The sequence below is a fragment of the Spermophilus citellus genome (assembly GCF_964194105.1).
Source record: "Spermophilus citellus genome assembly, chromosome: 11".
NCBI lineage: Eukaryota > Metazoa > Chordata > Mammalia > Rodentia > Sciuridae > Spermophilus > Spermophilus citellus.
In genome coordinates, this window is record NC_138192.1 from 65613568 (window position 1) to 65641044 (window position 27477).

General features: G+C 34.0%; 1 protein-coding gene across 1 annotated transcript in view; it reads left to right on the plus strand.

The window, feature by feature from the left end:
- Nucleotides 1-27477, plus strand: part of PSMD14 (proteasome 26S subunit, non-ATPase 14) — a 115591-nt gene that overhangs the window by 53335 nt on the left and 34779 nt on the right. The window contains exons 4-7 of the mRNA XM_081262222.1: nucleotides 18731-18802; nucleotides 19034-19153; nucleotides 21210-21280; nucleotides 22396-22546. Of these exons, the coding sequence (XP_081118348.1) occupies nucleotides 18731-18802; nucleotides 19034-19153; nucleotides 21210-21280; nucleotides 22396-22546 (414 nt within the window). The remainder of the gene's footprint in view (nucleotides 1-18730; nucleotides 18803-19033; nucleotides 19154-21209; nucleotides 21281-22395; nucleotides 22547-27477) is intronic.

Here is a 27477-nt window from a genome sequence, read left to right on the forward strand (position 1 = left end):
CTGTTACCAGTCTCCCTTAATAAATCTTTCTACCACCAGAATGCTGGAGTCCTTTCCAAAATGTAGTACTGAATTTTTAAATTTTTTTTCAAACCAGGGCATTTAACTAACACTGATTCACATCCCCAGTTCATTTTTAAATTTGGGGGTGGGGGCAGTCTAGCTGAGTTGCTTAGAGCCTCACTAAGTTGCTGAAGTTGGCTTTGAACTCAAAATCCTCTTGCCTCAGCCTCCTGAGCTGCTGGAATTATAGGTATGCACCACCACCCCTGGAACTGGTATTTATTATTTTACTCATTTATTTAAACAACCATAATAAGTCCTCAGTAAGCTTTCCTGTTAAATAAAAATTACGGTCTTCAGGTCAAAGTATAGTGATTCTCAAAGGAATGGGGGAAGGAGAGCCCCATGATAAAAACTGTGTGATCAGAATCATTTGGGAGTTTTCTAAAATGATGTGTGGAAGAGTGCCATCTCGAAGGTGAGAACAGTCTTATCATTAGTTACACTAGAGCAGAAAGAAAGTCAAGGATTAGTGTGTCTTCACAGAATGGCCCGTTTGGCCTTCTTGTGAGTTGATTTTCTGTTTAGATTTTAGAGAAATCCTTCATGATTTCTCTCCAGTTTTATCTCCTGCTCCAACCTCTTTAATCCAAAACTAGCTGTATTATACTACTGTATTTGTAATTCCTGATGTGTCCCATGCAGTGGCATTCCGCTCATCCATTGCAGGATTTTGTATATTTTAAATAAATGCCCTTTGCCTCTATTGTTTGTTTAATAATTGTACCACTAACTTTCCTTCCAGACTCCTTAAATGCTTCTTTTCTCCTTCCTTTACTATAAGGCTCAGTGATGTTTTAGGAACAACCCTTAAAATTTCAGTGGCTTAAAAATACAAAGTTTTCCTTTACTCATGCTACATGAGTATCATGGGTCAGCTTGGGTGCTTTGTTCTATGGTAACTCTAGGACTTAAGCTAACAGAACACTATCACTCAACAGTGTCTCTTGGAAAGCTTTCACTGGAAATGACAGAGTGAAATCTTCTATTTCATTGGCTAAAGCAAGTCACATATTCACACCTGGCTTTAAGAGGTCAGGGAAATGCAGTCCTATTATGTGCCTGAGAGAAGGACCAGAAGTAATTTGTAGATAGCAAGAATTATCATATGGCCCAACATAGTGGGGCATATCTGCAATCCCAGTTACTTGGGAGACTGAAGCAAGGGGATTGTAAGTTTGAGGCCACTTTGGGGTAATCTAGTGAAACCCTGTTCCACAGTAAAAATACAAAGAGCTGGGGATGTAGCTCAGAAGTAGAACACCTCTAAGTTTAATCTCTAGTAATACAAACACACACACACACACACACACACACACACACACACAGGCATTACCATATGTCTTCAGATTTGACAAATCTATCCCTACTTTATATTTCTATTACATTTTGTAAACCTCTCCATCTCACTGAGCTTAAAATAAAACTCCATAGTAATTTAGAATTTGATGTGTTTGACAGTTGGCTATGGACCTCTGAAATTTCAAGCCAGCTTAGTTTGGTGAACTCATTCCAGTTATTTCATTAACCTCACAATAAATATAAGTCTACCGTAGAATCACTTGGGGAACTTTAAAAAAAAAAAAAAAAAGCCTGAGCCTCATTCTAGAGCAGTTAAATCTGAGTGGGCCCAGATATAAGAATTTTTAAAGTTTTCCATTCAATTCTGAGGTATATACAGGGTCAAGAACCACCATTTTAGTTATTCCTTACTTATTTGTTTTCTGGAGTGTCCATTTGCAAAGTTGTACCTTACTTTTATTAAATCCATGAGGCTTATTTTTGTTCCTATTGGTACTAAACACAAGTTTTATATTTATTTTTCCATTTACTGTGTTTTGTCTATGTCCTGTACTACATTTAAGGACTGGTACTACATCTGATTGGTTCATCATGTACTTAGTACATATCATAATGTCTTACAAATATTTGCCATCTTTTAAATTTTTTTTCTGATACCAATGTCCACATTGACCCAATACTTTGAATTCCCCTTATCTGTATAATGTTCTCTTTTTATCTATTTTTACTTTATCTTCCTCTTCTTTCATTAAATGAAATATAAATAACATTTGAAAAATAAAGCAAAATATAAATATAACATATTTGGAAAATATACAGCAAGATTAACACAAACAGGCAAGATTATTAGTATTCATATTAGCACCTCTAGGGCCTGGCTTTTATGACTGCTTTTGGATCTAACAGCTGATCACAGTGGCATCCACTTAACCTTCAGCTCCTTTGATCATTGATCCAACTAATCCTAGCATAGAACTCTGTCCACTCTTCCAGTGATGCCCTTGTCTGATAATCAGCTTTTTATAAATATTATTTATTGAAAGAATATTTTGTTCTGGGAACTATATGATCCTAATTCAAGGTTATAATATAATGTCACAATAATGTTATTGCATTATGTTACAGACTGACATTTTGTGTAGAAAGACATACCATCTTATCTCTCAAGTATTATCTTGTGACTCTATTTCTTTCAGGCATGTCAGAGAACTCTAGAATGTTTGATTTATATTCTTTTTTTTTTTTAAATTAACACAATGCCTTTATTTTTATGTGGTTCTGAGGATCGAACCTGGGTCCTGTCCCTGCTAGGCGAGCGCTCCACCGCTGAGCCACAATCCCAGCCCCTGATTTATATTCTTAAGTGCTGGATGTTTTTTATAAATGCAGAAGTCTAGGTAAGGTCTACTTACCCTTACTATCTTTTTTTAAAATATTTTTTTAGTTGTTGATGGGCCTTTATTTTATTTGCTTATTTATATGTGGTGCTCATACGTATGAGGCAAGCACTCTACCGCTAAGCCACGACTCCAACCCCACCCTTACTATCTTTTTTAAGAGGTCTACTTTTTTCTTTTTTGGTCCAAGGATTGAACTCAGGGGCACTCAACCACTAACCATATCCCCAGCCTTTTCTTATATATTATTTAGAGACAGAGTCTCCTTGAGTTGCTTAGGGCCTTGTTAAGTTGCTGAGGCTGGCTTTGAACTTTTGATTAAAAATTGTACTTTTAAAGGTGACCTTTTTTTTTTTTTTTAAGTCACATCTTCAAAAAAGCACCCATGGAAATTTATTAATTCTTTGCTTTATCACCTGGAAATCTCTGAATGATAATATATAGGTTGATTGTTATTTGCTTATTCTTAAGCAAATAACAATTAACCTATGCCATGAGAACCAGGGCAGAGCTCTCCCCTGACTTTTGCTTGGAAAAGACCTTCATATTCTTCAATTCTTAGCACAAAGAGAGATTATATTAAATAGACTGTAGTGAATTCTGTGCTTTATATATGCCTCTATTTTTCTACTTTATCTAATGTGTTGCAGTTATAGTTTTCCTGTTTCTTGCCTACCTTCTATATTGTTAAACTTTTAAGGGCAGAAAACTGCCTACCTTTATGATATCATTTCCCCCCTTATCCCTTCTATTCTTTATATAGCCAATACATGGCATATGGGTTTTTTTTTGTTTGTTTGTTTGTATTTGTTTTTGTTTGCAGTACTCGGGATCGAACTCAGGGGCTTGTGCATGGGAGGCAAGCACTCTCCCACTGAGATACATTCCCAGCACTGGGCTTTTAAGTCTGTGATTGTTGAATGAATAAATAAATTTTGCATACTATCTCTGTATGTATGTATCAGTGAGTGTAGCATTCGATTCACGGCTTTGCACAGAATAATTTAGAAGATGAGCTAATTAATAATGAATTATGAATTATGGACGCGTCCCAAAATAACCCAGTTCATTTGTGGCAGAATATATTTTACATGTTTTATAATTGAAATACTTAAATAAATAGTACTATATTTGAATAGTAGTTTTAAAGTGGGGGGAAAACATTTGTGACTAAAGAACTGGAGCTAGTTGTAATGTCTATTAGGGAACGATTTTTGATACCTTAATATTCTATTGTAGTACATTCAAGTTTCTGCTAGATTGTGGTCCCCTGTTTCAGTTATAAAAGATAGTATGTTTTTGCCACTGCTAAATGTTTATAGTTATCTTCTATTTTCTGAGGTTTCAACAGATTTTCTGTAAAAAATCCTTTAAAACAAAAGTAGTCAAATATTACACTTTCTCCTTTGCTGTCATAGTGGAGGAGAGTGATAGTCACTCAGAATGGAATCACTGTTCTGGTGAGAGATTTCATAGGTGTTTAGAGTGATTGGTCCTCATGGCATATTTCTTTCTCTCTCTCTCTCTCTCTCTCTCTCCACCCCCCCTCCCCGCACACATATACACACATTTTTAAGTAGGTGAAAATTGTTTCAAAGTAAGTATTAAGGGTGGTCTTAAAGGGAAAGAATGTCACAGTTGGGTGTGGTGCACTAGGCCACCGACCTTTATGTTATTTTTATTAGGTCTCCTTATAACCAGGTAATGGTATCATTTCCCCCCTTATCCTTTCTATTACATCATCTCACCACCCCCACTGCCTGTGTCCCACTGAAATTTTTATATTCTCAAAAACCATTGGCTCTAGGGCAGCCATTTAGGTTTGCTGTATTAGAGGAGTTCAATCTGACTAGGGAAAGTTCTCAGAGAGGCAGCAACTGAGTTTGTCAAATAATTGGAGGACTTGAAAGGAGGTGGGTGAAATAGGTAAAGGGACAGTGACAGTATAGTGTCATAATATAGTATAATTCCCATTATTATTTTGTCCCTTACTGATCAAGTTTCTAATAAATAAGCATATTGTTTGGTCATAGTTACTCAGGAGCCCAGTTAAATTTCAACAATGTGTGAAATTATGTCTCTACTATCATGTTGGTAATTATTGATTGCTTATCACAAGTATAGTTTTAGGTGTAATAGGTTTTCAGATTTTTAGTTCTTAACTCTGATATTGTGGATTTTTATTAAAGTTAATATTTTTCAAGATTATTCAGATGAAAGATGCAGCATATGTATTAATTTTAATTGTAATGTTTACAATATTGTTTATATAATTGAGTTTTATTTTAAATTCTTGTAATGATTAAAATACATGGGATATTAGTATTGATAAATGTGGCATTTGAAAAGCAGTGCATCATTATTTTGACATTTCCCTTCTTATTTTCTTTCCTTCTTTTTGTCTTTTTTTTTTTTCTTTTAAGAATTAATGTGCCATCTGGAAACCTGAGATCATGCCATAAAAGGAATTTTGGCTTTTTTGGCAACCAGTCATTAGGATATGCTGTGACTATGCACCTTATCAGAATAATGAAACATAATTAGAAAGGTGTATTAACTCATACATTTCAAAACATTTTTATATTGGGAATTCTTATAGGGATGCTATGGGAATATATTACTAGTACTAAATCCCAGGGTTAAGATGATTATAGGTGCAGTTGTTGGATCCTCACACATAAATGTAAATCAAAATTCTATATGACTAAAGGATTCTGAGCTATTTCTAAACACTATACTTTAGATCTTCTTTACAGTGTTAAAAGAAGCAAATACAATTAGTTTTTATGTTTTCGGAAGAGAGAGTTGCAGTATTGCATTGCAATTAACTTGCTGTGTTCTTTCTTCTAAATAAGTCATTGGAACTGTCAGCCAAAGGACTTTTGGGGGAGAGGGGGCATTTTTTTTTTTTTAATTCTAAAAAGTAACAAGTTTTTTTTTTAATTAATTGAGAGAAAACAGCTGAAATCATGCACCGAAAGGGTTAAGTCAACATGAAAGAATTCATTTCCACTTTAATGACCTAGCCTTGCTGGGTTAGGACGATGGGGAACATGCTTCTGACTTGTACTCCTATTGCCAATTAACACCTCCTATAACAGGTTGCCTCAGCTAGTCATTGAAGCCAGGCAGTAGAAATAGTTTACATGCAGCTTGTTTTTCACACTAGTTGTTTAATACTCACAAAATTAAAGTATTAAAAGGTTGTTTCTTACCTTGCTGGGTAAGAAATAAACAGTACAGTAGTAGTTATATGTATGTTTGGATTCACTTATTTTGTGTTCAGTCTTTGTTTTTGAGGGGTTTTTAGCTGAGGAAACTGAAGGTGGCATTTCATTTAAATATTTTAATTTTATGATAGATGTTATTAGAGATTATACTGGATACCATAAATTTTTTTCTGCCAACAGTTCAAAATATTATATATTTAGGTTTTATGTTGTTTTCTCTTTGTTAAAAACACATTTTAATAGACTTAAAAATAATTCTAAGGTGCAAAACCAAATAGGCACTTTTCAACAGCCATGATAAAATTAAATCCTATGTAATATTTTAATACTAGAACAACTTTATTTACAAATTTTGAAATATTCATTGTCATTTCCTGAGATAACTATATTTTTAGTATTTGGGGAGTGTTGCAATCCAGTGATGATACTTTACATTTATCTTAAGTGACACTTAGGTTCGTGTTTAATCATCAGGTATTTTAATAACATAATAAAATTGTCTAAATAATTGATACCAGTTCACACTAAGAGAAAGGTGGAGTAATATAACTAATAGTGCTAACAAATTTGTTAAAAGGCCTGAGTAGGTAACACTTTGAGGCGTTAGTTTTTATGCTGTTGTAATGGCAAATGCTTGCTGGTTGGCTTTTTTTTTTTTTTTTTTTTTTTTTTTTTTTTTTTTTTTTTTTTTTTTAGCACTTACTCAACAAGGGCTGCCCAAGTAAAAATCACAGCTTTTTATGCTGGATCAGATTTTAACCTTCTAAGTGGGGAAAGAAAAACAAAACAACAAAATTGTCTCATTTAATTTAACAACATTTTAAATTCTTGGACCTGGATGATAATTTCTGTTTTATGCAATGTAGCAGCTAAAAACTCATTGTACATAGGTAAGTTTCATACCTTTGTGCGGTCCATAGTAGGTTTCTTGTGACTGGTTAGTTTGATTTCCTTGTGTGAATAAAGACTGGTCACACAGCCTGTGCTTGTGGCTTAGCTACGCACCTTTCATTTGTGTAGGTAGCTGATGTACACATTTCTTTTAAAAGTATGAATTTTTCCCTACCCCAAAACAAACTTATTTTAAAAAATCCATTATTTCAGAGTTGCCTATAGGAATTGAGTGTTAAGGATGTGCACAGCAAAAGTAATTTTTTAAGTTTCTGGTTTTTGTGAGGGCTATGTGCATTTTAGTATCATAATTTTGTTTTGTTTTAGTACCAGGGATTGAACTCAGGGATGCTTAGCTACTGAGCCACATCCCTAGCCCTTTTTATGTTTTTATTTTTGAGACAGGGTCTTGCTAAGTTGCTTAGGGCCTTGCTAAATTGCTGAGGCTGGCTTTGAACTTGTGATTCTCATGATTCTCAGCCTTCTTAGCCTCTGAGATCATAGACATGCACCACTGCACACCGCAGTTTCATAGCTTTTACAGCAATCTATAACTGTAAGTCATATCTCAGTTTTTTTAATAGTCTCTTAACAGTAGACTATAAAGCTGGAGAACAGTCAGGTGCTTCTTATTTTACTTGCCTGTCCTTGGTGATATGTGTTTTTATTTCGTAGTGGCATTGTATAAAATATAGACTAGTTCAGTTTATATTTATTTATTTTAGTTAAGTACCTCTTAACTTAATACTTGTGCCTTTAGTTACTGTAATAATTATTATTAAAGGACATTGACATTTAACTTATATCATGTTTAATCTCCAAAAACGTGCCTTTCTGATTCTTGTTTATTGTGGTGGTGAAATAGTTGTTACAAGGTCAGCAGAGTTAACTTGAATAGTTCACACACTATAGAAGCTGATAATTTTATAGCTATGCTGTTGATGAAGCACCAGAAAGAAGACTTTTTCCATTACTATTTTTTATATTAATAGCCTAAGCCAGTTTTAAAAATTCAAACAGTGTTTGGGAGCTAGATTTTCATTTGATTTGTAACATAATACAGGTTTTTTTCTTTCTTTGCCCTCAATTTATTCAGCATTTAGCTTAATTTCTTAAACATAGTAAGTTCTTAAATGAAAGATGATGAAAGTGGTTTACATTCTCTTCATTTGTTTAGGATTTTTAAAAAATCCTATAATGGGGGGATGTTATAACTTGCCCTTATTTGTGATCACATGTTTATTTTAGTTGAATATAAACATAGCCTAACAATAGTTAATTTGAGAAAACAGTTGTGTCTTTCCTACTTGTGGAATCTTTGGTTTCTCAGTAAAGTCGTAGGACTGGAAATATATGAAACATTAGAGCAAGAAAAGTTAAAGGGTTTTAGGAACTTTCTATAGGTGAGGGCTAAAACCATTATCTGTGTCTGTTCCTCTGGGTTGCTAATCCCAATATACTTTCTGTGGCCATTATCCCCTCATCATCCTGACCACTCCTACGGTCCTCACTGAATCCTGTGACCCATATATTTTTTAAAGTTATTTAATTTTTGAAATAGATCTTTACCTCAGTATTTTTTCTTTGCCTAGGGGATAGCCATTTAGTACATGAAGTATCTTGGAAAAAAACCTTCATATTTGAGACCTCAGCTTCTATCATGAATTAGTATCTTAATTATTCAGTTCTTTAGAATAGGATTAATCAATTCTCAAATAATTTTAAGTGATGATGGTTTTATAACTATGACTTTATAACCATGATTTAAATCTTGGATAGTTTTGAAAACTATTCTGGCTTTTTTAATCTATCATTTATATGCTGAGATTTTTTTAAAAAATTGCTAATGTTTTATGTGACTTAAATTTCCCATGGTAGATTTTAATAAAAAGATTTTGTTGTTGTTGCTTTCATGTTAGCATATATTCCGTGTTATAAGTACACCAAGAACTGTATTTTGTTCTGATAGCCCACTGTGCTCTCTAGATTTTAGAAAACATAGGGGGATCTCTATGTATGTGTTCCCCTTTTCTCAGTGGGCATGTTAACTGCTTTTGAATAGGAAGGACATCCCAGGTTTTCTTCCCATTTTCCTTAATAGGAAATGGTTACAGGTGGTGGAGGATTCTAAAATTATAAACAATGGAAAGGAACTAAGCTCTCAAAAGTAGATTTGGGCATCTGAAGTGGGATGATATAATATTGTTAGAAATCAGGAATTATATTTTAGTCCTGGTTGTGATACTTTTTAGCCTTGAATCTATGCCGATGTGTATTTTGACTTCCTCACAAGCTTCTTGAAGCCTTCGTTTAACCACACAGCTAAAGCAATTACTTAACTGTTATTTGTAGCCTCTTCACACATTTGAAAAAAATGATATATTTTTTTCAGAGCCCGAAACAGAAACTCCAGGTTTTTTGATAGTACTATGTGACCCATGTACCAATTTAGAAAACTTTAGGTTAAAAGATAAACAGATTTTTTTTTCCTAGCCCAGGATTTTACTTATTTCCTTTACTATCCTAGCATACAACATATATTCGAGAATCAGGTGGATGAATACACAGTATACTCCAAACTTCCTTGACTAGGAGTGAACTCCTTATGTAGTGTTTTCTTGCAACTCCTTTCTTAAAAATTAGTATTTTTAAAACTCTTTGCCACTGCAAAATAGTAAAGAATTGATAAAACTTGGCAATATATTAAAAGTACAAACTGAAGAAGAGACCAAAGAAATTTTGCTTAGGTATCTTAGTTTGAGAGAGTTGAGATATTAATTAGAATAAACTGAGCATGTTGGTTTGTGGAGAAACATGGTAAGCTTGATTTTTGAAGACATGGAATTTGAGATGTCTTCCTTCCGAGACAATAGGATAGTTGATAGGAAGATAGGAGGGAACCTGAAAAATATAATCTGATTTAATCAGTCAAAAAATGTTTGATTCCTTTGAATAACATTTTTACTAATCTAAACAACTGTGTTTATTAACATCCACTACAGAAAACTCATTAACGTTAAGTTTTCTTTGGATAATTTGGAATGTAAGATGTTTCCTAGTCTACTGTCCTGCTGCTTCTTTCCATTAGTCCATAGTTCTACATACTATATAGTCTAACTCAGTGCTTCTCAAACTTCAAGCATCAGACTCAGTAGTAGGTGAGCTTCTTTAAAACCCTGATATCTGTGGACTGTGATCCACAATTTCTGATTGTTAACAAGTTCCCAGATGCCACAGTCTGGCTGGGCACAATTCAGGAGCCACTTGTCAAAAGAAACGAACTTTATTTTTAGAATCACACAGGCCAAACAAAACAGCTCCTCAGGAAAAACCTTCAGAGCCCAACTGCCACCACCGGCTTCCCACAAACCTCTCCACCTCCCCCACTCCTCCTGCTCTTGAGGCCGATTGGCTGGGTCGTGTGGGCGGAGCCAAAAAAGTCCCCCAATGAGCAGCTCCGTGGTCTGAAAGGGCAGGGAAACAGCCCAATGAGCATCACTGCAGAGGAGCCAATCAGCTGGCAGCTAGAAGTTTGCTGGCAGCTGGAAGTTTGCTGGGACCCCTTAGGCTGTGGCTCTCAACATCTCCCCCTCTTTGTTTAAACAATTAAGGATATTCTAACAGGACAATGGAAAGGTCCTGACCCAGTGCTGGTGAAGACAAAGATAAAACCAATCTACAGCTTCTGCAATAGCCATCACTGAACTGCTTGCAGAACTTGCCTGGACTATGTATCACTTGTATGCATTGTGAACTCACCTGTATGCATTGTGAACTATCTGTTGGTGCAGCGACTTGTGGTAGTGTTGGGGTATTTTTGCTGATGATGTCATCGGTAGTACAATTTTTCCAAAAGGAGCCGTCAGTTGGCTTGGTGTATCTTCCTTCCTTCTGCTTGTCATAGTCGTTCAGCTAAAATTTGGGGGCCAACAGAGGTGAGGCAAAGAACCTCACCCCCCCCCTCGCTGGTACAAAGACCTATCCACAGGTGTGGCTGTATACTAGACCGGTAGTCAGTGACGGGTAAGATCCAGTTGCAATGGTACCAACCTAAGACAGGAGGCTGACGCCTTGAGGTCAGCTCATCCGATAACGGGTAAGGACCATATGTACTATTGGACAACCTAAGGCAGTCACGGTCCCTAAGCCACATGCTTGTTGTTTAAACAGAGAGGGGAAGATGTTGAGAGCCACAGCCTAAGGGGCCCCAGCAAACTTCCAGCTGCCAGCTGATGATTGGCTCACAATGGCCCCAGCAACTTCTAGCTGCCAACTGATTGGCTCCTCTGCAGTGATGCTCATTGGGCTGTTTCCCTGCCCTTTCAGACCACGGAGCTGCTCATTGGGGGACTTTTTTGGCTCCGCCCACGCGACCCAGCCAATCGGCCTCAAGAGCAGGAGGAGTGGGGGAGGTGGAGAGGCTTGTGGGAAGCCGGTGGTGGCAGTTGGGCTCTGAAGGTTTTTCCTGAGGAGCTGTTTTGTTTGGCCTGTGTGGTTCTAAAAATAAAGTTCGTTTCTTTTGACAAGTGGCTCCTGAATTGTGCCCAGCCAGACTGTGGCACCCAGATGATACTGATAGGACTGGTTCAGGGACTGTATTTTGAGAACTATTGGTTTAAACATCTTCTGATAACTTTTCAGGTAATTAAAGAGAGCTGTTCTGTACCTTGGGTCTTTTCCAAACTTCATCAAGTTCTTTTGAACATTTCTTAGATATCATGACTTTTAAGTCATGTTCCTGTTTGGGGTAACTCTGAAAGTGAAGGACCCTGGAAAAGTGGAATCCAGTCCAGAACTGACCAACAAAGGCTGCCTCCTGGGTCACTAAAATACTTTGCATTAGTAATCATTTAAAGCCTAAATGGTTGTTTTATGGGTTAATTCCTCCCTTCTTAAGCCACTGAGAAAGGATAGAAGCTAGATGCAGTGGCACAAGCCTGTAATCCCAGTAGCTGGAGAGATTGAGGCAGGAAGATCACAAGTTCAAAGCCAGCCTCAGCAACTTAGTGAGACCCTCTCTCAAAATAAAAAATAAAAGGGGCTGTGGATGTAGCTTAGTTTTTAAGTTCCCCTGGGTTCAATCCCTGGTGCGCTCACACCCCATCACTCCTGGAAATCTGCAGCAGTGTGAATGTATTTGGTAGCCCCACTCCTTTTTCTTAGCTTTCTTTTTTGTTCACCCAGCTTTATTGATGTATAATTAACAAACAAAATTGTATGATCTTAGAGGATACAGTGTAAATCCTCTGAGTTCACGCATACATATTTGTGAAATGGTTACCACAATCAGATTAATTTGCATGTGTCATCTCACCTGAACTTACTCATAACTGAAAGTTTGTACTTGAAGATCTTCCTTTTTCCTCACCTCCCACCTCTAGTAACCACCATTCAGCTCTGTTTTTATGAGTTCATTATTTTGGAGTCCACTTATAAGTGAGATCATGTCTTTCTCTCTATTACTTATTTCACGTAGTGTAATGTCCTCAAATTTTATACATGTTGTTTCAAATGATAATATTTCTTTCTTTTTATGATTGAGTAATACTCCAGTGTGCATAAATACCACACTTTATTTATTCACTGATCTGTCAGCAGACAGGTGTGTTGTTTCCATATCTTGGTATTGTGAATAGTGCTGCAGTGAACATGGGAGTGCAGATAACTTTTCATGGTGCTGATTTCATTTCTTCTAGCTATTATATCCAGAAGAGGAATTGCTAGGTTATGTGATAGTTCCTTATTTTACTTTATTTTATTTTATTGATTCTTCTTAGTTCTATATGACAGTAAATCCATTTCAATACAATTACACAAGCATGGTATATATCTTATTCTAATTAGAATCACATTCTTGTGGGTAGACATGATGGTGGGATTAACTTAGATATTTTCATATGTGTGCACAGGAAAATTATGTTAGATTTATTCTACTGTCTTTCCTATTCCTATCCCCCTTCCCTTCCTTTTGTTCGTTTGAAGTACTTATATACTCTTTTTAATATTGGCTGTACCAACTTATTCCGAACATTATGCAGGTTTTCTTTTTTCCTACAACCTTGCCTCTTTCTTTTAGTTTAGCAAACAATTCTTTCAAGACTGTATGTTAAAATATAGCAGCAGATTAGGGTACTTGGTTAACTTAAGTTTATAATGTCTATCAGATCATTAGGGCCTTTGGAGGGATGGGGTTTTTGGCAATACTCTTTAATTATAGGTTAAGTTCATTGCTTTATTTTTATTATTAAAAAAAGTGTCATGAATAGTTTGGTTACTGCAAACATCTCTGCTGATTTACCCAAATAATTTCTAAGAGTGAAAAAGTAGGTCACAAAGTTTGTATAGTTGTAAGGCTTTTGTTTACATTTGTTCAGTTGCCAATTCACATTCCTACAAACAGTGCCGAGTGTCTCTTTTATTATACCCTCCCCAGAATAGGGTTATGGTAAAGTTTGTTTGGTAGGAAGAAAACACAATGTTTTAATGTGTTGATTGGTATTTCTTCAAAGAAGGTCAGCTAGGGAGGTTGAACATTTTTCTGTATTTATTTATTTATTTTAATATTCATTTTTTAGTTATAATTGGACACAATACCTTTATTTCACTTATTTATTTTTATGTGGTGCTGAGGATCGGAACCCAGGGCCTCCTGGGTGCAAGGCGAGCGCTCTACCGCTGAGCCACAACCCCAGCCCCATTTTTTTGTATTTATTTTATCATGTATTTCTTATATAATTAGTCCCTTTATATTCTTTGTCCATGTTTCCCATTAAGATTTTAGTATTTTTTAATATACTATATAATATAAAATATATTTTTAATATATAATTTATTGATTTATAATAAATGGTATAGCTATTTTTTTAGAGGGTATTTGTTTTACTATGCTTTTTCATTCTGTGTTAAGAAATTTTAGATTGTTGTCAAATGTACATTCTTTTATTTGTTTGAACACTGGGTTTGTGTTTCTTTACCCTGAGATCAAATAGACATTTTCTTGTATATTTAGCATAGTTTTTGTTATGACTTGATTTTTAAAAAAATGTAACTCTTTAATGCATGTGGGTTTGTAGTAAAATGATAGAAAGAAACAAATTTAGTTTTAAATGTTTCCAGTATTAAACAATAAAAAATGAGAATAAAATATGTTCAATTTTATGGTGATAGCTTTGAAATCTGAATGAAATGGAAATTTCTGCAGCTGTATAGTAGTTCATTCCATTTCGATAGAGATAAACTGAATTTATCAATGTCACTGAGAAAGTTATAGTAATTACCTCCAAAAGAAGCCTCAAAGCCAAAAGTTTTTTGTTTGGGGGTTTTTCTTTTTGGTGGTGCTAGGGATTGAACTCAGGGCCTTATTCATGCTAGGCAAACACTCTACCACTGAGCCACATCCCCAGCCCAAATGTTTTAATAGTGAACTGTTTTGAGTATTAAAGAGACAGATAAATTTGGCAGAAAAATGGTCAGACCAGTCTCCCTTTTGAACAGAAAAATGAAAACCATAGGTAAAAGCTATTACATAAAATTTAAATAATTTAATCCCTGAAATATAAAGATGATTTAATACTGGGAAATATTGGTGTAATACATCACTGAAGAAATGTAAGAGGAGTGAACCATAGTGGCCATTGTTGTTTCTTTTACACAAGAAATACACACATAGAGTGAACATCCCTAATCAAAATCCAGAATGCTTGGATTCAAATCCAGAATGTTTGAGTGTTCAAAAAGTTTCAGATTTTGGAACTTTACACATTTTAGATCTTTAAAATAGGCATGTTTAACTGATAAAGTCTATGCAAATATCCCAAATTTTGAAAAACACTAAAATCTGAAACACTTCTGATCCCAAGCATTTTAGAGAAGAGATATTCATCCTATATCTCATTGACAAATCTTGCTCACAAATACACAAATTTCCATTTTAAATTCATTTTGAGATGCTTTTATCTTTTAACAGGGGACTTTAATCCATTTATATTTTTTTCATAACCAGTATATTTGATCTTATCATTTTTCTCCTGTCTTGCTTTCCTACAGTTGTTTGACTGGGCAGGGTTGTGTTTCCCTCCCTTCTTCCTTCCTTCCTTTTATTCTTTCTTTTTCTAGTGTGTTAATTTTATAGTGGTTATGTTAAAGTTGTTTAAAAGACTTTTAAATCCATGTTCCTAGATTAGTCAAATCAACACAGCTCTGTTGTCCCCTCTCTTTGTAAAAGAGAATTTTTTATTCCATATCTCTGAATTAAACTTGTCATGTTATTTTACCCTTGTTTCTCCCAGTATAATCTTTTTTTTTTTAAAGAGAGAGAGAGAGAGAGAGAGAAAATTTTTTAATATTTATTTTCTAGTTTTCAGCGGACACATCTTTGTTTGTATGTGGTGCTGAGGATCGAACCCGGGCCGCACACATGCCAGGCAAGCACACTACCACTTGAGCCACATCCCCAGCCCTCTCCTAGTATAATCTTAATCATTAATTATTTTTTATCTTGTCTGTCCTCTAACTTTATATTTCATAAAAATAAAACCTTAGCTGGGCAAGGTGATGCATTCCTGTAATCCCAGCGGCTTGGAAGGCTGAGGCAGAAAATCACAAGTTTGAGACCAGCCTGGGCAACTTAGATCCTGTCTCAAAGAAATGTATTTTAAAGGGCTGGGGATGTAGTTCAGTGGTAGGGGGCTTGCTTGACCTGCGTGAGGTCCTGGGTTCAATCACCAGTATGGAAGAAAGAGAAGAGAGACCTTCTTTCTTATATTCTATGTACACTAAGCAATTTTTCAAAATTTCATCGGTGTTTCCTATTTTGGGGTGTCTCTTTGAATAGTCAGAATGGCATTCTCTAGTTGGGTTTGTCACAAATAATGGACATAATTGTAGCTACAAATTTTTTTCCCCTTCATCTTCAGGGCTTTTAGGTCACCATTGATATGTATTTGTACAAGTTCTCACATACCTTTCTGAGCTCAGTTTCCAGAATATGGTTTTCAAAAAAACCATATAATTTTTTTTTCCTACATGATCTCTGTGCTATCCCAAACAGGTAAACATGTAAATAACAATAGCCTCATATATTCACTGCTATCAAGATCCTTAGTATCTGTCCCATAGACATACACTACCTCTCAGTGCATTTCACTGCTGCGTACCCTTCTTTCCTTCTTGCTAGGTTTTGTCTGGGAAATGTAGTCTGCCTGCTAGATCAAGAAACAGAATAAAACAGTAAGAAGGTTGAGAATGTGAGAGGGTCAACCGAAAATACCACTGACTGCTGTCTCAAACAGCATATATTAAAAGAAACAATTGCATGGTTTTTCACTTGGTACATGGTTCTCTGTTAGTAAGATTCTGAACTAGAAGAAAATATATTGTGAGAGAGGTGCTAAGATAACTTACTTGCATGTGGCTTGCTTCCTTTCTCACATATAACTGGTAGCAATTTTTCTTTTCTGTTCCATTGGCTTATGCTATCTTAATTGATTCCCTCCTTCCATCCCTCCCTCCCTCCCAACAAATACTTACTGAGTTTTTACTATGTGCCAGGCACTTTGCTAGGAACTGATTATTTAGAATGTACAAAACAAGTTTTCTTCCTTCATTTTTGGCAGTAATAGTTTCTGGATTCTGTCAGTAACACATTTTGGTGATGATGTGATGTTGTTTATTTTTTTTAGAGAGAGAGTGAGAGAGAGGGGGACAGAGAGAGAGAGAATTTTTTTTTAATATTTATTTATTTTTTCTTAGTTCTCGGCAGACACAACATCTTTCTTTGTATGTGGTGCTGAGGATCGAACCCGGGCCGCACGCACGCCAGGCGAGCGCGCTACCGCTTGAGCCACATCCCCAGCCCATGATGTGATGTTTTAATCCTCTCTTTTTCCTAAATATTTTCTGACAAATTGAGAAAAGACTATTAATATCTATAGTCAAGATACCAGTGTAACTTTGTTTTCCATATGCTTTTTTTTGGGGGGGGGGGGGAGCAGAATACCAGGATTTAACCTAGGAGCACTTAACCACTGAGCCACATTCCTAGACTTCTTTATTTTTTAATTTTGAGACGGGGTCTCACTAAGTTGCTTAGGGCCTCACCAAGTTCCTGAGGCTGTCTTTGAACTTGCAGTCCTCCTGCCTAAGCCTCCTGAGCTACTGGGATTACAGATGTGCACTGCTGCACCTGGCCTTCCACATTGCAATTTTAAAATTTGCTCCAGATCAGGAAATAATGTTATGAATATAGTGTTCATCATCCTAACCTTATAGTATTATTTTCCCAAACCTCTCATTACATCTATCTTGCTTAATTTTTCCTGTCTTATTTAAATGAATAAGATTATATCACTGAAATTATTACTTCAGCCAATGTTTTGACCTCCTAGAACCTCAGCGAGCCTCCAAGTTTTCATCCTAAAACAGATTCTTATCTGTTTAAAAGATAAGCAGTAAAGCTGCAGTAGAACTAGGCACGGTAGTGCACATTGTAATCCCAGCAATTTGGGAGGCTGAAGCCAGAGGATCACGTTCCAGGACAGCCTCAGCAATTGCTTAGTGATAAATCACCTCTGGGTTAAATCCCCAGCACCCCCCTCCCCCATAAAAAGCTGCATTTGATGATAAATGAAAAGTTTTGTCATTTTTAAACTTTATTGTCTGGCATTTATTATCAAAATACAAATTTGTGGGGCTTGATTTTTTTTTTCTTTTTTCTTTTTACCAGTTTACTGGACATTCTTGTATTTAGAGAAAACTTACTCTAGAACCTTTTATACTTAATGGTTTTAGTAATTATTATGAGCTTTTAAACAAAACAAATCACAGAATTTAGCATATAAATAGAAGAAATACATATAGACCTGTAAGTGTGGACTGTAAAGAGTAAAGCAATTGTTAAATTTCAGTAAGTAAAAGAGAGATCATTGAGTTACAACTTGAATAGCTACATGTTTATTTTGTAATTTGTAGTAAAGTTGTTGTCAAGGTGAGAACTTTTAAGTAAAGCAGGACCTGGCAGTTACAAATCACATCTCAGGATAATTTCCCAGCCTACCCAATACTGAAAAAGCAAGAAGTTTTTAAAGTGTCTATTAATTGTGGGAAGAATCACATAAGATTGTAAGATAGTAGGCATCTTGAAGGTAAGGACTATAAGTTGCTTTGTGTTCCTGAAAGTTAGAGTAAAAAGAAATTTGTTTCTTTTCATGAATAAGATTTTTCCAGAGAAACTGTAATAAGATTAATAATATTTGTTTTAAAAGTAGTAGTCAGGATTTTGGAGATATTTTCATAACTTAACCAGTTTGTTCATGCCTGAGACAACTGTGTTAAATTTGTTGTTGTGGGAAGAGAGGGGAGCAGCTTCATTAGGTGAAGTGCAGAGTATGTTGTTCACAGCTATTTCACCTAGGGATTAGAAGTCTTTCCCTTTCCCTCCCACTATATATCTGTGAATCAGCAAAACAATTCTGTATCCCTAATCTGTGTGCTATCTTTAGCTAAAAATCAAGAAGCTCAGAGGATTTGTTGTTTCTCTCGGTCCTTCAGTTAATCATGCTAGTCTAACAGCATTTTATATTCACGTTTCAATAGGAAATGTTATTTTGTACTATGAATAGGTTAGCATTGCTGAAAGATAGAAGCTTTAAGGTCATTGGAAACTTTTCTAAGTGCTAACTTTTGTATTTTCTTAAGATTTGAATTTGTTATAAACATGAGTATTTGCATTGGTACTGAATAAAAAGATGTTTGACATGTTTTTCTCTTAAAACAATCAAATTTATATGACATGTAACTTAATTTCCACTCCTATACTCTGTGTATAATACTTGATGTACTTGTTTCTAGGGGCCTCCTACAGATGCTCCTGCAGTGGACACAGCAGAACAAGTCTATATCTCTTCCCTGGCTCTGTTAAAAGTAAGTTATGAATGGGGTTATTTGCATTAAAAACCTCTGTTGATTTTACTCTATCTTCTACTTTGGTATATTTGCCATCTTTATCCCCTCAGACTTACGTATTATTTTAGGCACATCTATAAAATAGACTTTTAATTCCACTGAAGAAAAATTAGATTATTTTTAAAAACAAACAAAAAGAGACCAAAAGTCTTGAATACATTTTGTGTCCACATATCTTCCTATTTACAGATGTTAAAACATGGCCGTGCTGGAGTTCCAATGGAAGTTATGGGTCTAATGCTTGGAGAATTTGTTGATGATTACACAGTCAGAGTGATTGATGTGTTTGCTATGCCACAATCAGGAACAGTGAGTACTTTTATGGTTGCCTGCTGCAAGAAAATCTTTTTTTCTTTTCCTGTGCAAAATAACTTTCATCATTTTGTTTTGTCTTTCCAATGAGAAAAAAAAATCATAATATTAATGTTTCTAGATTATATGTCATTTATCTTTAAATGCATCATGAATTCTTATAGGTCTCCAAACTGGATGGTGGTAATGCTAAAATCCCTTTACTTGTTCCTTCATCTTTAATTAGCAAACCATATTGGACTTAAAAGTTAGCAACTAACTAAAAGCATGATTCTAGTTTGATTAGTTTGAACACTTATTTCAATAGATTTTAGATTCTCTTATTTAAAAATGTAATGCCTGTATATTAACTAGTCCTCATATCTTGTTTACATGGTCTTAAAACATGCCCTTATTTTTACTTTTTATATATGGTAATGAATAACTTTTAAGATTTTCCTGTTAAAAATATTAGTAAAAATTAGTAAAAAACCAAAACCAAAAAACTATAGAGGATCTTAGTTCTTTTTATTTAGGTATGATAATTTGTTTATATGAACCACACTCTATATGAGTTTTGAAAGTTGCTTACTCTGCCTCTTTATTAAAATGTTAATCTTTCTAAAGTTTTTTTGTTATTTTACTTTTTTTAATGCATTAGACTTAATGCAGATAACATGTGCATTTAGATTTAAAAATAGACATTCCATAACCATTCTATTTACCTTCCAAAAAATAACACATGTATTCTTCTCACCTATTTGCTTTAAAAAGTTTATTTTTCTAATGGAGTTTTTTCTCTGTTCTGCAACACTTCTCTTATTGATCCTTGTAAAATATCTACTTTAAAAAATGTTGTCATAAAGCTGTTTGCTCTATTTGAAGATTCTTACTGAGTTTGCTTTGATAAGGTACATACTAGAGAACAAATTATTTTTAAGTGATGCATTATGTATACAACAAACATTTTAAATAGAATATTTACCACAGAGTGCAATATATATCTAATGTAATATAAAATAATAGAAAAATATACAACATTTTCTTCGGAGTAATTTGTTGAAATATGCTAATTTTTGAATTTTGTCCATCTAGCCATCCATTGTATTTGTTTTTGTTCATTTTGACTTAGAAGAACACTACATATTAACTAAATATTTAGATTTAAACCACAGATTATTATTACTTGTAACTATCTTTTTCATGTTAGATATATGAAACACATAATAAAATTATTTCTGTCATTATGTAGATACCTATTATAGTAAATGGTTCTTAGGTTTTAATATAATCATTTCCATGTAAATATTTATATGACAGTATAAAATAGAATATTTTGATCCCCATATTTGCATAATGTAGTAGAATTAGAAAATTTTTCTTCTGGCCCAAGAGTCAGCAAACTTTCTCATAAAGAGATATGTCTCTATTGCATATTCCTCCTGGTCCTTTCCTCTCCACCTTTTCCTTTTCCCACTCCTCTTTTCCCTCTCCCTCACCTTTCCCTTTTTCATTGTCTCCTTTTAAACTGTTTAAAAAAAACAAAAACACATCAGATTGCACTCTTTGTTGGAATTCCATTACTGTTATCTTTGGGGCAGAGGTGCTTAGATTCCAGATGTTAGAAGACAACTTGTGGGAGTTATAATGGCAATCAACTAGATAATATGAGCCCTCTTTATTCTTTCATGTGCTAAAATCTTGTTTTGGTAAAATTAGAAAAATACAACATTTTAACAGGCTTGGGTCCAGTGGGAAGTTTTTTAAATTGCTTTTATTGGGGCAGTACATTATTGAAAAAATAATTTTCTATTATAATAACTGAATATTTGTAGTCTTTATCAGTTATCAGAGGATGACATTAGGAAATATGTTTGCCTACATAGGTCTAACCAAAAATCATAGCTGGTTAAATTATTTGGCATTTTTGATAAATATATACATAGAAATAGCCATAAACTCTTAAAGGATCCTGAATGTTGTATTAACTCACTAACTAACAGCAGTATATATAAAGTTTCATTTTTTTCAAAGTTATAAAAAAGTAATCACTTTTTTTTTCTTTCCAAACTAGGGTGTCAGTGTAGAAGCAGTTGATCCAGTGTTCCAAGCCAAAATGTTGGATATGTTGAAGCAAACAGGAAGGTAAGTAGTTCAATTGATCATATTTATTTATTTACTTATTAGTTGTAGTTGGACCTTTATTTTATTTATTTATTTTTATCTGGTACTAAGGATCAAACCCACGTGCTAGGCAAGTGCTTTGTTGCTGAGCCACAACCCCAGTCCAGTTGATCATTTTTTTTTAAAAAATGGGAGATATCTTTAGAAACATACCCTGAAGTTATGGATGTTTATGAGTATCATTCCTAGGAATCAATATAAAAGTATCTTTTAGTATCAGGTTAATATACTGCTTGTGTAGTATTTCTTCCCTCTAGAATGAAAGAAATCTGCCAGTCAGAGAACTGCCTCATTTTAGAATTCTTGACTGTCAAGTAGTAAGCTTGAGCTGAGGCTTCTCTCTGTTTAGCATATAGAGTTACTGTCTAGACACTTGTAATTGAAGGACTTGTATGTTGTGTGTATTTGATAGTTGTAACTGAATTAGATTCTGAATAGTCAAGTATATTTGTAGACATGAGTTTTAAAGATAGAGAAAGTAAAACCCAGATATTCTTAAGGTTTTTTTTCTCAGATTAAATCTCAATAGTTGCCATTCTCTTGCTCAAATTCTTCTACTGTGGAAAAAACTTCAAAATTAGTGTTAGCAAAAGGCTCAGCAGCTGAGCAGAACAGTGCAAATTGGTTTTTGACTGAGTTCCTAGTTCTACTGCTGGTTTAATTGATATTTAATCCTTTCACAACAGTGGATCCTGGTGTCTATTGTTAAAAATGTACTCTGTGTCTGGAAAATCCAACTCCCAGAGCTAAGGAGTTAAAGAGTAGATATTTACTTGAATGCTGAAAGGGTAAAAACTGGCTCTGAGAAAGTGTGGTAACAAGGTGAAAAACTGAAAGCCTTATCTACCACTGCTAATGTGCATCTCTTAATGATAGCACTCCTTTGTCACACTTATTCATTTCCATGTTTTCTGGATAATATGGTGTAGGATTTCAGAGTTTCTAATGGTGCTTTTTCACACCTGTGTGTTTTTCATCTCTTCTTAATTTATACCCTGTTAGTGTGTTGTTTCTTTTCATATCATAAATGTATTACTTGTTCTGTTCTGAGTGTCTGAATGCCCTCTTTGTTTCAGGCCTGAGATGGTTGTTGGTTGGTATCACAGTCACCCTGGCTTTGGTTGTTGGCTTTCTGGTGTGGATATCAACACTCAGCAGAGCTTTGAAGCCTTGTCGGAGAGAGCTGTGGCAGTGGTTGTGGATCCCATTCAGAGTGTAAAAGGAAAGGTAGAGTCATTTCTATCTTTATTGCCATCTACTGCCACATTCTGTTTACACATACTTTAAATAAAAATCCATTTTGTTTTAAAGCAGGAGTCTTAATTACACAGAAAACCACTGTCTGTTTATTAAAATAACCAAACAAGTGTACCAGTCCATAAATATGCCTTGGTATTATTAGTAATTTAACTATTTAGGGATATGTTGTTACTTTAATCACCTACTGTTGTAGACGAGTATTTATCTTTAATTTTTAAAAATTTCCTAAAATTGAAAGTGTTAATCCATATTAAAAGTCTGCTATATACATTTTATTAATATCTTGATAATCATTTCTCTACCTTTATTTTCTGGTGAATTTGGAATCAGTACATCTTCAAAATGACTATTAAGGGCTCTGTTTCATTGATATTGTGAGGGACATACTCTGGAGTTGTGTTTTCCAAAGGTTTTAGACAATGAAAACTTGCCCCAAAGACTTGGTATCAACCATTCACATGTTTGGAGTGAGGATGCAGATGAATGATTAAATATGTAAATGATTCTGAAAAGAGATTAACTTGCAAAGTATGTTGGGTTATAGTTCTTTGTTAAAATCTCTTTTGTTCTTATTTAGTTCTTTTTGTTTTTCATTCTTTCGCTCTTTCTTTTTTCTTTTCTTTTCTCTTGTTTCTTTCCTTTCTTTTCTTTCTTTCTTTCTTTTTTTTATTTCTTTCTAGCCCCATATGCCATTTTCCTATTTCCTGCCTCATGACAGCAGGGAGCAGCTCTATTATCACCTTCACAGAGCTGTCTGCAAATGTGAGAGGCAATTCGATTTTGCTCAACCACAGGGAGAGTGGATTAGAAAAACTACAGAACATACAGAAATTGGCTAGGTGGTTACTGCTTTAAAATACTGCTGAGGTGTCTTGTTTGAGCATGTACTTCCATTGTAGTGTAGAATAATTGTTAAAATAAAATCACAATACATTTATGGAATCCTTTTTATACTAGTTTTACAAATAATTTTTAAAGTACTTAGAAATAAAAATTAGCTTGATATCTATCAGACCTGGAGTTTGATAGTAGTGTGGATTACATTTACATCTGCTCTCCAGCTCAAACAAACTAAACATGGCTCTTAAAATATAGTGTTTTTATCTGTTAGGAATTTGAAGTGGAATGTTTTCTGACATCATATTATTAGGATGTATAAAAATTGAGGTCTTCTCTAAAAACATGATCCTATTAGGTGTGATTTAGCTTTTCAGAGGCAGAAATGATCCACAAAAATAATAATAGAAACTGATATACTAGATAATTCAGAATGGTTAACTTCTGATACTTCTGTATGCCTATATTCCAATTTATTTACTTTCTTTTTCTAAGTATATTGCTACTTAAATGATACAAATAAAAGGAATTGAAAAAACTTCATTTTTATTAGTTTTATAAATTAAAGTACTGTATAATACCTCTTACATATAATTCTTTGGTATTTAAGGAACCTTTTTAATAACTCAAGTACTAATTAAATTAACAATATTTTAGAAATATTAAATTATCCCATAAACCCCCTCGACCACAGTAATTTACAAGTAATAGTTGAAGCTTAATTTTAAATGGCAATTTCAGTTTCCTAACCTAATTTTAAATATTGTATAATATTAGAATTTGCACTATTTTAATTAGATATAGTTCATATTAAGAGTAGATTTTACTTAAGATACACTTCTAATTATATACTTTCAAATGTTAAATCTGGTTTTTAAAAGTTCAAAAATTTATGAAATCATAGATATCTATTTTATGTCATGAAAAAAATTAAAAATTTAATATAATTATATATCACCCTAAATAATGATCCAGTTTTTTGTTAATAATGCAGTTTCATCTATATGGTGTCTGGATTTGGTGGTAATTTATGATTCTTTCAGTGTCAAAACCTCTCAACACTATGAATCAAATTAAATACTAGTAAGTCCATAACCAGGTTATTTTCATTAAAATTATTAAAGTTAAGAATATAAACTTACAAAAATGAAAAATAGCATAGGAGTCTCTCCCTTCCCTGCATGTGACTTATTAGTAAGGCAATCATTAGATCAGGAGTTAAAATGAAAATCTATGCGTAAATGATGTAAATTGGGTATCTATTCATGGTTTTAAAAACCTTTCTGTATATTTTTATATTTCTGGTTTTTAAAATTCTGTTGCCTCTTGTTTTGAGTGGTAAGATAAGCATGGATTTTTTTCTTTGTAATTTCAATTCATTCACAATAAATTTTATTTTAGGGGGACTTAATTGTGTTTTATTGAATAATTGCTTTTGCCAGGTATTATAGTAATAACCATTTTAACTTATTCATTACAGTAATCTTTCAAATAGGCACTATTACATTTCATGAAACAAATGATTTTAAAAAATTAGTCAAAGAGATTACTTTGCCAGAATCAAACTAGGATGTAGCAGCAAATAAGAATACAAATCCAAGTTTATAAAATTTCAGAGCTCAACCTTTTTTACTGGCTCTTAATATTATACTATTATGAATTATATAATCAAAGTAACTCAGTAATGAAAAATGAATACCAGATGTTATTGCAGGGCTTTTCCTTAAGTTGGCTAGGCATCACTCCCTTCACATAAGCCAGAGGAAAGAGCTATATATTTTATCTGAGTTTTCAATGGTTATTTATAGTTTTATGTACTAATTGATATTTTCCATGTGGTTTGTGTTCTACTAATTTTATAAAACAATATAGAAGATTGATCCCTGTCAGCTTTTGTGACATCCCTAGGACAAATGAGACCATACAGCATAAAAAAAATCATATTACCTTGTATGTTATACAGTACTATTAATGTTTTTAAATGTTATAGGTAAAAATCATTACTAATTGCATTCATAATTTAAATGGAGCAAAGCTCAGAAATTACAAGCAAGTTTTGCTCTAAACTACTCAGTGAAATAGTTTTAAGTATTCTGCTTCAATGTTTTGTTATTTTATATATTCAGCCCACGACTGTACTTTATTAACCCAGCAAATTAGGAAGTTAATTCAATCTATAATGTGACTGACTTCTTCATTCCAAGAAGAATGATTACTTTGAACAAAATGATAAAACTAACCTATAGCTTGGTTTTGATATTTAAATATATTTATTAAAATGTATTTCTGCCATAGAGAACTCATTCTCCTTGACACAATTCGTGTTAGTAAAATGTGTATATATTACCTGCTAACTCCCAGAAATCAATTTTTTCTTATTTTGAAAACAAGAAAAAACTAATGACTATTAGTCTAATTACTTCCTTACACTGGCTGGATTTTCTTGAAATATATATATTTATATTTAATCTGATCAGAAATACTCAATAGATGCTTTAAAAATGTGATACTTATTTAATTGCAGATCAGTATTTCTTATGTTTGGCTGATATGTGTATATGCTAATGATTCTGGGACACAAAATAAATAAAACCTGTCTCTTTGAGAAGACAATTCATATACATTTAGTGTCTCTAGTGGGCAGGATAACATTCTACCAATTATATACTGATATCCTGCATTGCATACAAATACAGTGTAAATTATACTGTTATTACTTGTTTCCGTCAGTATTAAATTGGTTGCTAGAGATAGAAGTAATTCAGCAAATACTTATTCAGAATCTTGTATGTGCCAGTATACAATAAAATATTACTTTGTAGTAAAAAATGGTAAATACAAATTAAAATTTTCAAATGTGTTAAGTGCAGATAAGAAAATAGTATATGCTGTACTAAGTAGATGAAACTGGGGGTGAAGTTTGATGAATGGGATATCATTTTGATGGTCCATGCCTCTAATCCCAGTGACTTGGGAGGCTGAGGCAGGATGATTGCAAGTTTGAAGCCAGCTTTAGCAACTTAGTGAGGCCCTAAGCCACTCAGTGAGACCCTGTCTTAAAATAAAATATAAAAATGTTAAAAGGATTGGGGATGTGGCTCCGTGGTTAAGTGACCCTGGGTTCAATCCCTGGTGCCAAGAAACTAAAAAGCAAAAGAAGAGTTTGCATCACATGGGAAGATGGGTCTCTGGAGAATAAATGCAAATAATAGGAGGAATGAGTTAAGGAACGAATGTTCTAAGACCTTATTGTGTTATTTTCAGACATCAAGAAGCTTGAGTCCTTTTTGGGAATTAGGGAGCAAAAGTTTTACTTTTCCATGAAATTTTGTATTAGAAATTCTGTTTTAAGATGGTGGAGGTTTTTTTTTTTTTTTTTTTTTTTTTTTTTTTTTTTTTTAAAGAGAGAGTGAGAGAGGAGAGAGAGAGAGAGAGAGAGAGAGAGAGAGAATTTTTAATATTTATTTTTTTTTAGTTCTCGGCGGACACAACATCTTTGTTGGTATGTGGTGCTGAGGATCGAACCCGGGCCGCACGCATCCCAGGCGAGCGCGCTACCGCTTGAGCCACATCCCCAGCCCAATGGTGGAGGTTTTAAAATAATCAAATAATAGTTTAACCATTTTGTCTTCTACTCATCTGTATAAATGTCTCCCCTCCACAAGATTGGAAACTCTTTGAGGGGAGAAACAGTTTCTTATCTTGGAATTTACAATTCCTGGCAGGACTGTGGATATAGCTCATTGACAGAGCACTTACCCAGTATTTGCAAGGCCCTGGGTTGGTTCCCCAGTACCAAAAAACAACAACAACAAAAAAATATGTGTTGCAAAGAGTACTTTATTCATAAATACAATCAAGAAATGAATGTGTCTGTCAGTGTTTAGCTGTTACCCATCCTTTTCTTTTCTTTTTTTTTTTTTCCAGCTTTCAGCATTTAAAAAAACTAAATTTTGTGAGTTCTGGTAATTTTTGTTAGCAGTTATATAGTCATTTATTCAAATGACTGAAATGAGATTGAGAGTCAGTTAAACAGTTTGCTAATGGATATTAGTCTTGAT